At 45.8% G+C, this 16,949-nt stretch overlaps 1 protein-coding gene across 2 annotated transcripts; it reads right to left on the bottom strand.

The window, feature by feature from the left end:
* Positions 1-48: 48 nt before the first annotated feature.
* aff3 (AF4/FMR2 family, member 3) lies at positions 49-12,962 on the bottom strand. Of its 2 annotated transcripts, XM_061692838.1 has the most exons (18): positions 12,914-12,962; positions 12,701-12,769; positions 12,579-12,612; positions 12,438-12,495; positions 11,651-11,741; positions 11,509-11,543; positions 10,645-10,804; positions 5,708-7,456; positions 4,830-4,957; positions 4,232-4,382; positions 4,049-4,146; positions 3,860-3,923; positions 3,301-3,437; positions 3,027-3,098; positions 2,856-2,949; positions 2,273-2,322; positions 2,021-2,193; positions 49-1,355 (listed from the first exon to the last, which is right to left on the bottom strand). In XM_061692838.1, the coding sequence occupies exons 2-18, from the start codon at positions 12,764-12,766 to the stop codon at positions 1,234-1,236; spliced, it is 3,282 nt and encodes a 1,093-aa protein (XP_061548822.1). In that variant the 5' UTR covers positions 12,767-12,769; positions 12,914-12,962; the 3' UTR covers positions 49-1,233. The 2 variants fall into 2 exon arrangements, with proteins under 2 accessions (XP_061548822.1, XP_061548823.1); XM_061692839.1 differs by lacking the exon at positions 3,027-3,098.
* Positions 12,963-16,949: the final 3,987 nt, after the last annotated feature.

Below are 16,949 nucleotides of genomic sequence, written 5' to 3'. Positions count from 1 at the left end.
TGAAGTTTCATAGTAATAATACACACTTGAGATTTGTGTTTAGCAGTATTGTTTTATTATATTTGTATTTTTTTTTTTAGTAGTGTGGAACTGTAGTGCATCACACGCAGATGTGTTGCTATTTTAGTCAATTTATCATCAGTCAACTGTGTGGAGTTGATTGTTGATTCATAAGCCACTGAAGCAAAAATGCAGTGCACTACTCGGCTGCAACCAGCAGAGGCACTGGTTAGCTCTCAACTAGTTTGCTGCCGAAAGAAGGACAACTAAGGCCTACAATGTAGGTTAATGTAGACCCTACGTTTACGCTATGACAAAATTCCTCCAGGCAGCATTAGCCTGCTCAATACAACACTGGCTTGGAAACAGAAGTTCACAACATCGCGTGAGAAAGATAATATGCAGGTATTTTTTTTTTTTATGTATCTACTGTACTGATAATCCATATTGGCCTCTGGCTTTGTTTGTATCTGAAGTGGTCTTAAAGCGGAATTGCAAAAGAAAACAACTGTATTTTATTCCTCCCTGATCTTTCCTGTCACATACAATTCAAAAGAAAAAGTAGAAAAACATTGTATGAAACAAAAGAAATTAAATAGACATATACATTTGAAAACAGATCATTCGTGACGATTACATGTTAAAATTTGATTCCCCACAATATCGGCAACTGTATTTTTCACTTTTTGCATAGAAGTAACCTCAAACATGGGCAGTGAGAGACCCACACTGTTTTTTTTTTTTGTTGCTAAAACACGTCTGACAAATATTGCACAGTAGAACAAAGATTTAAATAGCCATTAAAACAAATCATTTGCCAACAATGCAAATTTTTCAAAACTGTTTTGTACATAGTGAAAAAGTACAATGGTATAACATATAAAAGGCCTTTGCGCTACAATTTGCAGACATTACAGTGACTTATGTCGCAATTGGACATTTGGCAAAGAATCAGAGGCTTCAAATCTCGATGCACATCTTTCCAGGTTCATCCAATGAGGAAGGAAGTGAATGAGTCCTAAAATTGCTCAATTCCAACTCCGCAGGCACGTTCACAGTTCAGATCTCTTTAGTTCAAGTGGGGGGAACCGACCGCCCCTGGAAGGCAAAAGGAACCCACAAATGGTCTTTGTATCTAATAATAGACATTTGCTCCATTTCTGCACTATGTTTTCCATAAGGAAAAAGGTTCTCCTCGCTGTCGCTGTTGACACAGTGGGCATCTTGTGCTTGTTAGTTAAGTTTGGCACTGATGCGGATCCACTGAAGAGCTTGCCTGGTGTACTGCACTGCGTGAGCGATGCTGCTGTGAAGCGTCAACGGCCCGGACAGAGTATTCAAGTAGTTGAAGAACTCTGTTTGCAAAGGGGAGGAAAAAGAGCGTTGGCGGCAACTGTTTTTGACCTCAATGATGTTCAATACGGGTAACACGGGGGCCAAAGGTGGGCAAACGTTTGTGTTTAAGTTGCCACTTTGGACTGTTTTGAATGGGGACAGATGAAAGGAAACGCATAAGAAGAAGAATATGTAATATCATTTACTTTCATATTGAAGGATTTGATTTTTAGAGTAAATTAACCAATTGTTTAATACAATAAAAATGAACTATTTCTTTTGTAAACTCGCTCATTTTTAGATTTGATGTACAATGAATCTAATTCTAATGAATCAACCATTTAATCACATTTAAAAATGTGTGCCTAAAATTGTTTCTTTTACAAACAAAATGGTAACTAATTCCATTTTTATTTGACTATTTATTAGCAATTCATAACTAATTGAATGGAAATCAGCTCACCCATCATTTAATCAAATCATCATTTTTAAAAGCTATCTGTGAAATAATTTCTTTTAAGAATAAAATAATGCCTTCTCATTTGAGATCGTATGGTTTCAAATGTCATGAATTATAATGCAACAAGAAACATCATGATAATGTCAATGTTCAGTTGGCTGGTTACCAGTCCACCTCGCCCAAAGACAACCGCCGTAGAAAATGGATGACCTTCAATACACAAACCTTTACTCTCCTTTGCAAGGTTGTCAGCAACCTCCCAGTACTCGTAGCTGTACAGGACACTGTTGGTGATGTTCAGGTGACTCGCCGCCATCTGGTGGATACGTTGAGGGATGCTTATGAGTGAGGGGGCGGTGGCATCGGTCAGGACAGAAGGAGGGGGCCCTCCTGTATCCCTGCACCACAAAAAAACAATAGTGATCAATGCGCTTTTAAGTCTCAAGTCTTGAAGGACTTGACTTGTTGTCCACCTACTTCCCGGTGTCATTCCAGCAGGATGGCATCGGAGGCACTTTGGGAGAAGTCTGTAAGGATACCATGAGGGCATATCATAATTCAGCTTCTGATAACCGGCACGTACGTGAATGTTAAAGAGTTTGCAATGCACGGTTCTCCAAGTCGACCGTCGCTTGCCCTAAAAACAAATGGGACACTATTCATGTTCAGTGCGGGCAGTAGAATAGGTCTTGTCTTTCGTAATCAATTGTTTTTGGGGAAAATTCCACAAAGATGGTGGCCACTTGTCACACGTTGCGGGCTTAAGAACAAGTTCGCCGCTCCCCATTGGTCGTCATGGTAACGAAAGCCGTAATCGGCACTCAAGGCAGGCGGGGGTGAGCAGTGGCTCCTTCGCATGAGACAAAACTGTCCCCCCACCAAACCCAAGTATTTCCAACAAACGTTGACACGAGTGGATGCTGGTGCTGTCACGTCAGAGTCATTTTACAAAGATTTTTTTACAAAAATTGTGAAACAACGCATAACACAGTAGGTCTCCTTTAAAGAGAGGGCACGTTAGTCAACAAATTGTACATAAACAAGAACAATCGTGACTTACCTTAAAGTAGTCGAGCAGTACTTTGGAGTATTTCAGTGCGTGGTCCTTCTTTAAACGAAACATCTGCCAGTAGAGGAGGGCGAGACACCGAAAGCTGTGAACGCACAAGCACGAGTGAAAAACGGATCTTCCAAATGGATCTCTGCATGGGCGAGGAGCAGACTGGCGCACCAGAGTACCGCCAGCTGTTTGTCTTCTTGTCGCGCTCCGGGACCGGCGTGGCTCTTTAGCCTCATTGCATACCTGCAAACACATTAACAATAACCCGTCGGACCCAGTGGGCCATACCGATTTACAGGTGAGAGGCTGCAAGTAGTCCAAATGCACTATACACCACTATGTAATGTAACTTTTAATTGACTGCACCCATTTGAATACCTCCAAGGAAAATCCAGTTCATACTCTTGCTGTAAATACTTTTTTTGGGGGGCCATTTGTAGTTCACCTTATGAGCTCCACCGTCTCGGCGTACATGGTGTAGGGGGATTTTGCCTCCAGCGGGCCTCGCTCCATCGCTTTGCCGCATTCCATGAACGAGAGAGCAGCGTCGACGTAATTCACGGCTTTTGCCAGCTTGTCCACCTGGAACGCATATGAAGGGGTCAAAGCCAACATAACAGCCATCCTGGCCGTTAAGAGATAAGCTAGCAGTTTGACTAGCTACTTCGGCCACTCCTCCTTCTTCTTCTTTGTATTTCCCAGCGGTCTGGATGCTCTGTGGCACCATGCTTGATACTATGACAAGCAATGTTGACCATTCTGATACCAGAGTACACTCCACGCGATAAGAGCAGTATGTGGCATTTTTTCCCCCTCATCCTGTGAGATCTTTCCGATTTTAAAAATGGTTAAGTTACGTTTGCGGATTTCGTAACCCCCTTCGACACTTGGCAGTGCACTATCATATGGTTTATAATAACGAGTAGGCTGCCTGCTAGATCCTAGACGACCAGGATGTTCGCAGCAGCTCGTGGGTTGAGATCACGCTAAGATTGTGAACTCACCATGGCGTCTGCACGGTGCTTCATCCTTTTGGCTTCGTGTAGGTAGTACTCGGCGTGGTGCGGCCTGGAAAGATGGGGCGGATACGCCGCCAAAATGAAAGAGCGGGTCGATCAGCTTTTGTTAGTAAATTCGAACGGGGATCTGATCGACGGATGCGCCGAGGTGGCGTCGCCGCAATGATCGCTCACGTTTCTGTGTTCGACACGGCCGCTCTGTGTCCGGCAGGGCCCCAAGACGCTGACAAAGGCTGTCTGGACACTTTTACACAATCCACCTCCTTTTTGGGCTAAAGGTGCAAGGCGCAAGTGAAAAAAGTGGAATAAACCCAAAAAGGTTCAAGTAAAGAAGGCGGCCCACGCGTTTTGTGTTACCTTTAGTGCCGAATCTCGGTTCTTATCTTTGTTCCTGCGATAAACCTCGCTGTTTTTTGCTTTGGATGAAAGGTTGCTGGGCTCGGGGCTGTCAGACAGCGGCGACAGGGGAGATAATGGCCGCTTACTGTCCAAGTACTCCTCCAAAAATCTGTCGACATAAAAGATGTTTGATTTGATGAGACACATTCGAAGAGCTGTATCGATTTATCTGTGTTTTTTCTACCCATTCATCCAATTTCGATTGCAAATGTCTTCGTTCAGGTTATGGGCGAGCTGAAGCATATCCCAGCTGACTTTGGGGCACGAGGTGGTAGACGCTTGTCACCTGGCATTCACAGTGCGCATATTGACAAACAACCATTTGCACTCACATTCATGCCTACTGTATGTACAATTAGTTCATCTCACAAGCACGTTATCGAAAGAGAACCCACGGCAAGCGCGTAGACAAACCAGTCAACATACAACCACAGAACTGAAGCAGTTTCTAGTATTTTGGTGCCCTAAATGAGCTACAGCTCTCGTCAGGTTGCGCAAGTGTGCCTAAAGTTGTCGCCAGTGTGTGTAGATGCCCAAAAAAAGTCCCAACTCTTACCCATTATGCACGGTCTCAGTTGAAAAGTCGCGCTCAGCCGCAAGCGACGATGACTCTGTGCGACCGGCGACGTCTTTCGTATGCGGCACGTTCCTCTTGCTTTCTTTATGTGAGACGCCATTCTCCAACTAGTCGCCCAAGCGCGCACACCACACACACGCACACATACACACGCCCAATTTGATGTCTATATGGAGTGGTTGTTGTAACTTTTGCCTCATCCCATCACCGCTTGCTACAGCAAGTCACTCACATGATTTGTTCTCGACACAGTCTTTTTACGCCAGATGACGCTGATGTCGATATAGAGTTAATCCCTTCACATGAAATACACACTTGACACTAAAACCGATCGTATGTGTCCCTGCACAGGGCAAAGAACCATGTTCGGTGAGTTGAAATCAATGTCGTTTCTCCAAGCCAATCAAAAAAGACAAAAGATGATAATAATGAAGAAGCTATTCTCAAATGACACATTTAATGAAATAAAGCTCACACTTATGTGTCATGGTTTTTTGTTTTTGTTTTTTTATATCATTCTGCATGAAAATGCATCGACAGGCTGTTGAGTGTATGCCAGAGCAGCAGGTGGTGCTGTAACCCTTAACCGGGAGTCTAGTTGAGCTGATTTGCAGGCATGGCAACTAAATGAAGGACTGCAAATAGAGAAAAACGGACATAACTGCCAGTGAAGTTACACCTAAACATAACACTTTACCACAAACTTAACATTAAAATTCAAAGTCGTCATTATAGTCTGGTTTGATCCAAAACGTCTATTTTCAGTGACCCGAAAGGTCATTTGCACGTGGAAACCGCATTGAAATAAATGTGTTTTTAAAAACGCTTCGCGTTTGTGTGGACATGCGAACGTGTACCTTGCGTTTCCTTCTGCTGTCTTGTGAGACGGTGTCAGGCGTATACAGATGTTTCATAGCCTCCGTTTGTTTGTCTTTGGTCGTCGAAGAAGAAGAGGAGGAGGAGGAGGAAGGGTTAGTGGCTTTGAGGGCGGAATTAACAGCAGTGTCCGGGACCCTCTTGAGGAGACAGAGGTCAATGTGCACCACCAGGTTTCGCAGCCCTCGTTGGGAAGGCGGCGCGGCCTGCTCGCTTCGCCCGAACGGGACCAGCGTGTAGAGTTTGTGCCCGGTCTCGCTCTGCTGCCCCTCGGCTGGGCTCTCTGAGTGCGTTCCTCGGGACTCGCCGGCATCGGGTCTTCCGGAGCCGCGGTGGCCTCTCTTGCGGAGACTCCGGAGTGAAGTGGAGTCCGCCGGAACCTTGGCGACTTGATATTCCGAATCGGAATTTGACGAGGCAGAGGATGAGGGGGACCGTCGCCGACGAGGAGGGCTGAGTGAAGACGAAGCGTCTCGCCGGTTCACCTCTTTCTCACCTCGTCTATGTCGGCGCAGCTGATCGTGACGGCGCTGTCGCTCTTTCGAGTGGATTGTTTGACTCTCACGGCTTTGTTGTTCCTCGCGAGGCCGCCTCTGCCTCTCGACAAGGACCACCTCCCCTTCCTCCTCTTCTGCGGAACTCTCGATCCAGCGAGGTCTCAGGAGCTGCTCCTCCGCCAGCCTCTTTTCTTCCTTTCTTCCCTCTTTCCTCTTGTCCTTCCTCCCCTCGCCTTCGGTGTGAGGAACTTCTCTGTGGACCACCTCACGTTTCTTGGGCTGGAGCTTCTCGTGTGATGTTTTGAAAGGACTAACATTAACAGGACTCGCCTTGGCCCACGGTTGTAGATTAGGACCCGGTCTCAAGTGATTATTACCGGCAGCTTTAGCGGTCGAACTTTGACTGACGGCGGTTTTACAGCCAGTGGGAAGATGGTGTTTTGTTCTCGCTGTATTGTGTTGAGAACTGTGCCGAACTGGATGCCGAGTCTCGCGGTCGGAGCTGCGGCCGGGTCGGCCTCCCTGGATCAGCTCGTAATGTGATGTGTGTTTGGCTGGCTTTTTAGTGACTGGATGGGAATTGCTCTGTGGTCTTAAAACGGCTTTGGATTTGTTTTGTCTGTGGTCTCTGCCTTCTGTGGGCCTCGCCTTGGGCCTGTGCTGATGAAGGGGAGGCTCTGTGCTATTTGTGTGCTTGGTTTTGGCGTTAGAGTTAGACAATGGGCCAATCCGTGACCTAACTTTTGTCCTGCGGGGAGGTGGCACTGGGTACAGATGACTTTGAACCTCAGGGTAGCGGTGGCACTGGGAAGGCGATGGAGTGGGACTTTCCCGAGGGTCTCTCTGAATTGGCCCCGGGCTCCGCTCCGCTCTCGGGCTCCCGCACGGACTTGGGAAACCACTTGAAACTGGACTCGGTCCAGGACTGTACCTGCTATTGCTAGGACTCGGGCAGGTGCTAGGAAGCGGGCTCGGACAGAAGCTGTAACCGGGACTCAACGGGGGGCCGCCGGGCCTGCAGCTCGACTGCGGGCTGGGAACGGGACTTCGGCTAGGGCCGTATTCCCGATTGCTGTCCCAGCATCTCGCCGGAGACGGCGCTCGGAGCGTGTGCGGAGAGGGAAGGTTTCCGGGAATGCTACGGGTGGGAAAATGGTCACTTGGAGCTGCTTTTTTCTGGGACTTCTTCAGCCACTTATCGAATTGCCACTGGGCAGCTGTGGGCCGATCGCTCTGCAGAAACCATTGAAGAGAAATGCAACATCAGAGTATAACTCATTTCAAAGTGAAAAAGCAAACTATATTGCACGTTAAAAGCTGCGCTAGATCCAGTCTCAGTCAAATCAAACACATCGTACTGTGAGTGTTGTTGTTTAACTATGTTTAAGAGTGACATACAGCTCAAACAAATGGGCACAGCAGTAGTACATTCCAAACCAGCTGGCTGCCTATTACCAGCACCCCGGTGACTATTTGTTCTTAAAGCGACACGTGCACGTGCAACCTCTCAGGTGGAGCATTTCAGAAATATTTTTCGGACGGCAAATCATCCATTCCAGGGTCAAATGGTCACCACCGTAAAACCTGCACAGTTAACAAGGTAGCATTTTAACTGTAATCCATCCAACCGTCCTCATTAGAGTCGCAGGTAAGCTTGAGTCGATCCCAGCTGACTTTTGGGGGCGAGAGTCGGGGTGCACCGTGGACCCGTCGCCAGCCAATCGCAGACAGACAAAGAAAGACAAACAAGCATGCGCGCTCAGATTCACACCGATGGACGGGCAATTTAGAGGCTTCCATGAACCTAACATGCTTGCTTTTGGAATGTGGGAGAAAACCCCACAAACTCTGGGAGCGAATGCAAGCAAACACTCAGTCGAGAAGGCCGAATCTGAGATTCGCAAGCCAGAACTGTGAGGCAAATGTACTAACCATTAGTCCAGTGTGCTGTCCTAAAAGAGTAAAAATTCATCTATATTCAAATGTAAAACGTCCCACTTTTTGACTTTTTTTAAATACTGGGACAGACGTGTGGAAAGAGATTAACCCTGTCAAAATAAATCAGTTTGCGCCCAACATACAGTTCATTCTTCTTCTCGTAACACCCCTTGTTGAGGCAAAACGCATGCAAATGCTTTGGCGCTCACTGAACTGAGGTTTTGCATGACATAGCTGACAAACGTTACAGACAGACGTATTTCCCGAAATGTTCTGGCCCAATTCCATCTTTAGAGGTACTGCAGTACTTGAAATCAGCAATCTCCTCTACGACTTGTGCCTAAAATCCTTTTTTATTTTATTTTTTTTTTTTATTTTTTTTTTTTTAAATAAAACTGACATAACTTTCTGTGACCTATTTACCACACAGATAAACACGTCGCTACTTTACTGAGCCCGAAGGAAGTTCCCAGTAAATAACATCACGATTCCACTGAGATTTGAACTCAGATCAGTCCAGAGTGCTCACCATTACACCACGGAACCCGACAAAACAACCCAATGTTCTGACTGCTGTTCCTGACATCCTCGTACGGGCTGCCAGCTACACAACGCTTGTCTACGTATTGCTTACTGTTTATCCAACAAATGAGTGACATGGCAAGCATACGAGCGAGTACGGGGTGAGAAGGAGTTTCAGGAAAAATACTTACAGCTGCGGCGCAACCTTCCCCCCCTGCTCCCCGTCTCTCTCGGTCTCTCGCCTTCTCTCGCCTTCCTTCTGGCAGCGGAGCAGCAGCGCTAAATTAAACCTCCAGTGCTCAAGTCAAACAGCGAGCCCCCTCCTTCCCGTCACATCCCTCGACCTCTTTCCGGGGAAGACACTACATCTCTTGTAACGTCTCGACTGCCCTCCCTCCCCTTTTTCTACTTTTGGCCCTCCCTACCTCTTTCGTACCTGTAACTCTGGACTTGCTTCCCTGAACAGCTCCAACCCCCGTCTCGTCCTTTCGGAGACACTCGGCGTAAATGAAAACCACATGGTCTACCACCCGCTCCCCCTGCCCCCTTCGTCCAGGCACCCACAGCCTCACATAAACTCCACTCCCCATTTTTTTGCCTTTGAGGCCCAATGTGGTGCATGCTTGGACATCTACAGGGCCTTGCATTCATGAAAGAGGAGCAGGTTGCCCCTTCGCCCCCCCCCCACATACCAAGCGTCTCGGAGCAGCCTACCACTCTCCACAGGAGCCCACCTATTCCATGCTGAACACATCAACACTAACAATGTCAGTGGACCCTCGGAATTGGAAGGATTCAGTTCAATTTGACCTTAAAAAAGACAATATGCTCCTAAATTTGAATACAAATCCAGATCACAAAGACCTGTTCTCCCCCTGCTTGTGTGGGTTGTCTTCCTCTCACGTTCCAAAAACATGCATGGTGGTTTCACTGAAGGTGTGAAATTGTCCCTTGGTATGAATGTGAGTGTTAGTCTATATGTACCCTGTGATTGGCTGCTAACCAGTCCAGTGTGTACCCCGCCTCTTGCTCAAAGTCAGCTGGGCTAGGCTCCAATTCACCCGCAACCCGATGAGGACGAGTGCTATGGAAAAAGGATGGGTTTTAGCATTAGCCACTTCCGCACTGCACGTTGGCGCATCAAAGGTTCAGCACCAGATTTCGTCCCTTGTGCCTTTCTGACAGAAGTTGCCGGAGAAGCACATTCACTCTTTCACTGCCATTGACGGATTTTGAAGTCAAATATCTCCATGTTAACTGGGAGGGCTGGCAGTGAATGAGTTAATTCAACATTAAAAATTGGCAAAAGGAACCATTGGTAGTGTAGTGATTCACATAATCTGACTTGGGATCAATTCTTTCTCAAGTCACAATTGCCCAGTGATTGAGTGGTCACCCGCCCTGGGAGTAATCTGCAGTTGCTTCCACTTACATTATATCAAAAGGGGGAAATCGATTTGAAACAGCCGCCTGCAAGGCGCGTGTGTTCAACTTCTGAGTGTCTGTTGTATTTTAGATCATCCTAGTTAGGCCCTACGATTTGCCTGACGACCACTCCACCGTGTACCCGGCCTCTCGCCCAATATCAGCTGGTTTAGGCTCCAGCTCACCCTCAACCCTGTTGAGGATGAGCGCGTTAGAAAATGAAGTGATGTCTAATCCTAGTTAGTGCGTGCTGTTGTTGTGTCTGATGTCAACACGACTTCCCCTTCCTGAGGGCTTTTGCGCCGTAAGACCGAGCTTGTTGACATGACACCCAGGCTCTAATTCCCAAAGCTACCGCTACACCGCGCAACCCCCAGAGCTACTTCCTCCTCCTTCTTTTTCCAAACTCACACTTTACATTCCTCCTTCCTCCGTCCCTCGTCTACACCTGCCGTCGCAAGTGCCTCCAGGCCGCCGCTCCCCCGTGATCCACAAGGAACAAACACAAAAGACAGGGAACGGCCCCGTGTTGTTACCTCCTTGTTGCTGCTGCGTGGGGATTGCGCGTCTCTGGGTGAGGCAGCTGGGCTGGAGCTCCGGGAACGAAGGCTGCCGCTGACCGACTCCACGGAAGAGTGGGATTGCGAGGAGTCCGAGCTGGAATTTCTCGCCCTCCTGCCATTTGTGTGCGACGGGCTGTCAGTCAACACACACACAATTACGCACACACATCAACAAAAGGGAGGGTCAGAAAAGTGCTGCTTGTGTACATAATCAACATAGATAATTGGCAAAAAAAGAAATCACTGAAATCTCAGAAATCACTGAGTATAGTTATACTTTAAAGCGTCAGTGTGTAACATTTTTTTCCCCCCAAAAAAGCCACTGCTTCAGGAAATGACATTTGACTGATGACTGATTAAGCCTATCGGCTCCTCGGACATCTTGCTGTATTTTTCAGCATTGAATCGTTTATATTTCATGTTGACCGGCAAAATTCCCGCGCATGACGTAGCGGAAATGACACACACGTTTTAACAAGCAATGGGCTATTGTCTTCCGTTTGTAAACGTCGAACCAAATGTATGATTTTGCGTTTCTGTTGCAGAAAATAAATCATACAATCAATATTTCTTCCAAAGAATCCATCTCCGGCTGTCCTTCAAAGAAGAATAAAAACGTACAATCACACGGTGAGGAGGCGGGGCATAGGCACAGCGCACGTCATATCAAAGCGACGGCTCTGTTGTCGTTGTAATGCAAGCTTCCAGCCTAGGGGGCGACAAAAGCCACACACTGCAGCTTCAAAGGTCCCATACCGTCACATTTTTGAGTTGTATTTTTTTGATAATCTTTGACCTAATGACATCCCAAGACAGTACTGTAATTTGCAAAGGTACCTGTGTCTGTCCCAGGAAGCGGATTCATGAGTAGCCTTTAGGGGCACAAAGCAAAAAAACTCATTAATCATCCACATCATAGTAAGAAAATGCGGACGCGTTTGTACGTTGTAATTGAATGGCTATTGCGCCAAATGCTTACTGTGTTAACAGGCTTGAATCGGCAATGAGAATCACCTTCCCTTTGCACGTCGTCCTCATCGCTGCTTAATTTTAGGTCATCGACAAGCATCCTACAGCGAGGGAAAAAACAGCAAATCAGAAAATGATATTTGCGTCAGCCTCACAGTTCAGAGGTCATGGGCTCGGGTCCACGCTCCGGACTTCCTGTGTGGCGTTTGCGTGTTCTCCGCGTGCTCGTGCGGCTTTTCTCTGGGTTTTATGTAATATATTAAAAAAAAAAAATATTTTGCTGCTCGAACAATTTTTAAAAAGAGTTAGACCAGGGGTCACCAAAATGGTGGCACCGGGTCGCCCTCAAAGACCACATAAATCGCCCACGGACCTGTTCTAAAAATAGCTCGCCGGTGATGGGACATTGTGATTTCCTAGGAATGTTGTAGAAGTGATCATTTGAAAATATAAAGATTTGCAGAGATTTGTAGAGATAATATGGCGCATACTGATATTTATCTGTTTCCTACCTCGCTAAATCATTGTTCATAAATATCGTGAGAAATCCTTAACATGATTCGCGTCTTCGCACAGATGACTATCATTAATTATCCAGGATAAAATGTATTGAATGGCGATTTGAGCAAAATTGGTTATTGCAGACGTGCGACATCCCCTTGCATTATTCAGAACCCGAGCGGTAGCTCTCGTGCGCTTTCAAAAAGGTTGTCGACCTCTGACATTCGGGTTCGTGTCCCGGTCCTTTTGAAGTTTAACAAGCCGCTCTGACTTATGCTTCCTCCTGTGCCACTTACGACTTGTGAGGCGCCACGCGGGGATGACGGTTCGTCGGCGGCTGAGCATCCCCCCGCCCTGCCGTGATGAGATGTGGTCGCAGCATATTGAGTCACGATAGGATGCTTAAAACACGTAAATTGCCACATCCGAGCGTATACCTTGCCTCCGTTGTGTTGTCGGCTGTTCTCCATCCTTTTAAACAGAAGGGGAGTGCAAATATAACCGTGCGAACGATATTGAAATGAAATGTCAGCGAACGATCGCCGAACACAAAATGTACCGTAGGGTTGAAGAGAATCCGCCGGTCACCCGCTAAGGCTTGTTGGGAAGGCCACGACTGAGTCATGTCCTGTCGGATCAGAAATGATCTTTAACATACAGAAAGTCATCCTACTAATCTGAAATAACACAAATTGCTACATTTAATATGTAAGTACTGTGACTTGTAAAGGAATTTGCTAAATGTGTCGTGCAATCAAAAGTAGGTCCTTACCCCCCAAATATCTTTGGCGCAGCTGTGTTGGCCTCTCGTTACCTGCACACAAGACACAAAAAAAAGCGCATAAGAAGAAGAGCGGTCGACAGTTGGAGGTATAACTATAAGTCAACGATACGTGAAGGTGCACACACACACACACAATAGCAAAACTCACTGCACTTATTTACAGTAAGTGAAAGTCCCACTTGTGCCCTCTTAGTTGCAAATGTGCAGGTGAATGATGAGGAAAGAAGATAGAGTATTAGTCATTGCGAAACGTGACAGGGAGTCAGTGAGTCATACTGGATGTGTGAAATCACAGCTGCGGATGAGTGTGTGTGTGTGTGGGGGGGGGGGGGGTTGCAAAATCATCTTTCGCTTTCTGCCCTCAGAGCCGATACCTCCCCCGGCACGTTACTCCCGTTTTTGCTGCTCACCATTCAAATATGCATAACAGCATGAGAGCTGAGACCTCAGTTCATCCAGTTTTCTATGAGGGTCAACCTCATTCGGGTCACAGGTGAGCCGGAGCCTATCCCAGCCGACTTTGGGCGAGAGGCGGGGTAAACGAAACAGAAAAACAACAATTCGCCCCTACAGATGATTTAGAATCTTCAATTAACCTAGCATGCATGTTTTTTGGAATGTTGGAGCAAGCCAAAGTCCCAGGAGCCGAGATTCCAACCCAGAACCGTTCGGCTGACGTGCTGAACACTAGCCCACTGTGCTACCTTAACTGTAATAAATAAACTAATATTGAACGCATGCTTTCCTGTCAGCCATTGACAGCGCAGGCCGCAGCTGACTTTCGTGACGCTGGCGCGGGATCAGCTCCCAATCGATGCCCCTTCACACCCCATAACCGTTACAGCAAGCGGATAGATGGATTGGGATTTAATTTGCCTCTGCGTGCCATCTGCGCAGCACGCCCGTGGCCGTGCATGTGCAAGTGCGCCACTGTCCGTTCCTGCATTCATGACTCACGAAAAGGTCGCTATCGTTCGGCGAGACGGCAAGTCCGCCGAGGGGAAAACGGCACGAGCGTGCAAAACTGTCTCATCGCTGAGGCCGGAGAGAAACATAAACAGAAAAACAACAACAACAACAAAAAAAGAAAATCCTCAGGTTACAATTAGCAGGCCCCATTATCACAGGGGCCTGCACTAACATCACATCCTCCAGGCTCGTGGCGCAATACCCCGATGAACGGGCGAAGCCCCGAGGGACTGAGTCAACCGCAACTGGCAAAAAAAAAAAAAAAAAAAAAAATGCAACAAGCTGCACACAACAAGACTGTGTAGCATTGTTCAAATATCTGCGATTTCATGGATAGCTCGCGTCAAAACATATGTGCGGTATACCGGAGGCAGATTGCTCACTTCAAAATCGGGCCTCCGCCGAGGCTGCTATGAAATGAAGCAAGGCTTCATCCAAAAGAAATCAAAGTTCAATAAAAGTTGAACTCATAATTATGGCAGTGTTGTTTTCATATCCATTGTATTGTTTGACACAAAGTTATTCAGTTAATGTTGGATCAGCGGAATATTGTTTTGTGTTAAACTGACAACTGACTGATATAAAATATCAAACAATGAGATAATATGATTACATTGGATTTGCATGTTTTTCCACCCCAACGGATATTCAATTGGATTTGATATTAAAATGGGGTGTGCAATCAGCAAGATCAGCTCTGGATTCATTTGACTTTAATAAGTAGCACATTTAAAATAAATTACAAATCATATTCTAGATATTTTATTTTTAATCAATACATTTAAACATTTGGAAATGCTTTTCATGTAATTTTGTGTGTTTTAATCAATGAATGGTTTGTCGCCTACATTTAATTGCAAGTACAAAGTTTCACTTTTCAAATAAATTGGGTACAATTTGCTTTATATATTATTTATTTTGATTTGTTTCTGATTCTAAATATATGAATGTGTTTAAATGAAATAACACTTTTTTTTTTTTTACTTTCGTCCATAGCAAAATTGGGTTTTCGTTCATTTCCGACGTCATCCGTGCGCCGATTCTCACCGTTCAACACCACTGAAAGATTACCAATTAAGCATAAAGGTAGCAACCTATGTGGCCACGTTCAAAGGTGTAACCGGGAAGTTGCACACAAACACGAGAGCCGTGATGAAAACGCACACGCACAGAGAGAAAACTCGCCTTGGCGGAGGTCAGGCTCTCCCTCACCTGAGAAAAGAGGCATCGGTGCAGCGAAGAGCCGAAGCAAAGTTTCCCCCTGCCACTGCACAGGACAGTGGGCATGGTTCTTGCCTGGATGCTCAGAGCCCCGCGTGGGTGTCCATAACAGGCTGAAGTCACGTGACGAGACGCGGCTGGGAAGTGCGTCTCGCTGTTGCCACCGAGGATGAGGATGAGGATGAGGATCATGATGAAGCTCCGTGTGGTTACCGCGCAGGGCAGATGGAGGCGGGCTGCACACGTCACACATGACGTAGGTGGGAGGGGGGGGGCGATCACGACTCTGGACGAGTGGACTGTGACTAGCCGCTCTTACGTCACAAGCATCACAAGAGTGGAATACTCTTTATCTATCTATCTATCTATCTATCTATGTCTGTATGTCCTCCCAGGACCCAAACTGCTTTATTAAAAAAATAATAATAATAATTGAAATGCAAAAATTAAATGTACAAAAATAAAAAAAAGGCAAAGAAAAAAAATAAAATTATATATATATATATATATATATATATATACAAGCTCATATAAAAGCTGCAAAAAGAACAACATAAATAATAAATTATAATAATAATAACAACAGATTTTTTGGGGGAAAAAGATCAAAGTTACATCAAGATAAATAAGTATAAAATGAAGGGGGGAAAAAGATCAAATAGACAAAAAAATAAACATATATAACACAGGTAATTTTAAATGATGAGTAAAAATGATAAATAAAACCAGCAAAAATAAATGATAAATAACTCATTATCAAATAAAAGTCTCCAATTATCCATGTTTAAAAAAAAGATAAAATGCATAAAAAGATTCTAAAATCGAAAGCTAAAAGTAAACGCAAAAATGATAAATACAAAAGGAGAAAATAAACGATACAAAAGAAAATATAACCAATACATGGCTAAATAAAAGCCTAATTATCGACATTCAAGTTAAAAATTAAGATTCAATGCAGCCTTATGGGGGGGGCACAAGCCAGTGCAAACTGTAGGCCGGTCCCAAGCCCGGATAAATGCAGAGGGTTGCGTCAGGAAGGCCATCCGGCTTCAAACTTTGCAAAACAAATTGGAGCGTTCATCCAAAGAATTCCATACCGGATCGGCCGTGGCCCGGGTTCACAACGTCCGCCACCGGCGCCGTCAACCTGCGGGGCGCCGTTGGAAATTCAGCTACTGTGGCTCGAAGTCAAAGAAGAAGAAGAGGTGGAAAGCGGGTTCTTCGGCAGAAAGAGAAGAGGACAGCACAGAGCCTAGAACTGAAGGTGGGGACTGTGACGGGAAAATCTAGGGAGTTGGTTGACATGATGATTAGGAGAAAGGTTGATATATTGTGTGTCCAGGAGACCAGGTGGAAAGGCAGTAAGGCTAGAAGTTTAGGGGCAGGGTTTACATTATTTGACCGTGGTGTAGATGGGAAGAGAAATGGAGTCGGAGTTATTTTAAAAGTAAAGTTGGCTCAGAATGTCTTGGAGGTGGAAAGAGTATCAGATCGAGTGATGGGGCTGAAACTTGAAATTGAAGGTGTTATGTGTAATGTGATTAGTGGCTATGCCCCACAGGGAGGATGTGACCTCGAGGTGAAAGAGAAATTCTGGAAGGAGCTAGACGAAGTAGTTCTGAGCATCCCTGACAGAGAGAGAGAGTCGTAATTGGTGCAGATTGTAATGGACATGTTGGTGAAGGTAATAGTGGTGATGAAGAAGTGACGGGTAAGTACGGCATCCAGGAAAGGAACTTTTAGGGACAGATGGTGGGAGACTTTGCAAAAAGGATGCAAATGGCTGTTGTGAACACTTTTTTCCAGAAGAGGCAGGAACATAGGGTGACCTACA

The sequence above is a fragment of the Phycodurus eques genome, chromosome 12 (assembly GCF_024500275.1).
Source record: "Phycodurus eques isolate BA_2022a chromosome 12, UOR_Pequ_1.1, whole genome shotgun sequence".
Lineage (NCBI taxonomy): Eukaryota > Metazoa > Chordata > Actinopteri > Syngnathiformes > Syngnathidae > Phycodurus > Phycodurus eques.
The sequence above is the reverse complement of the archived record's forward strand: the minus strand, read 5'-3'. Positions and strand labels throughout refer to the sequence as shown.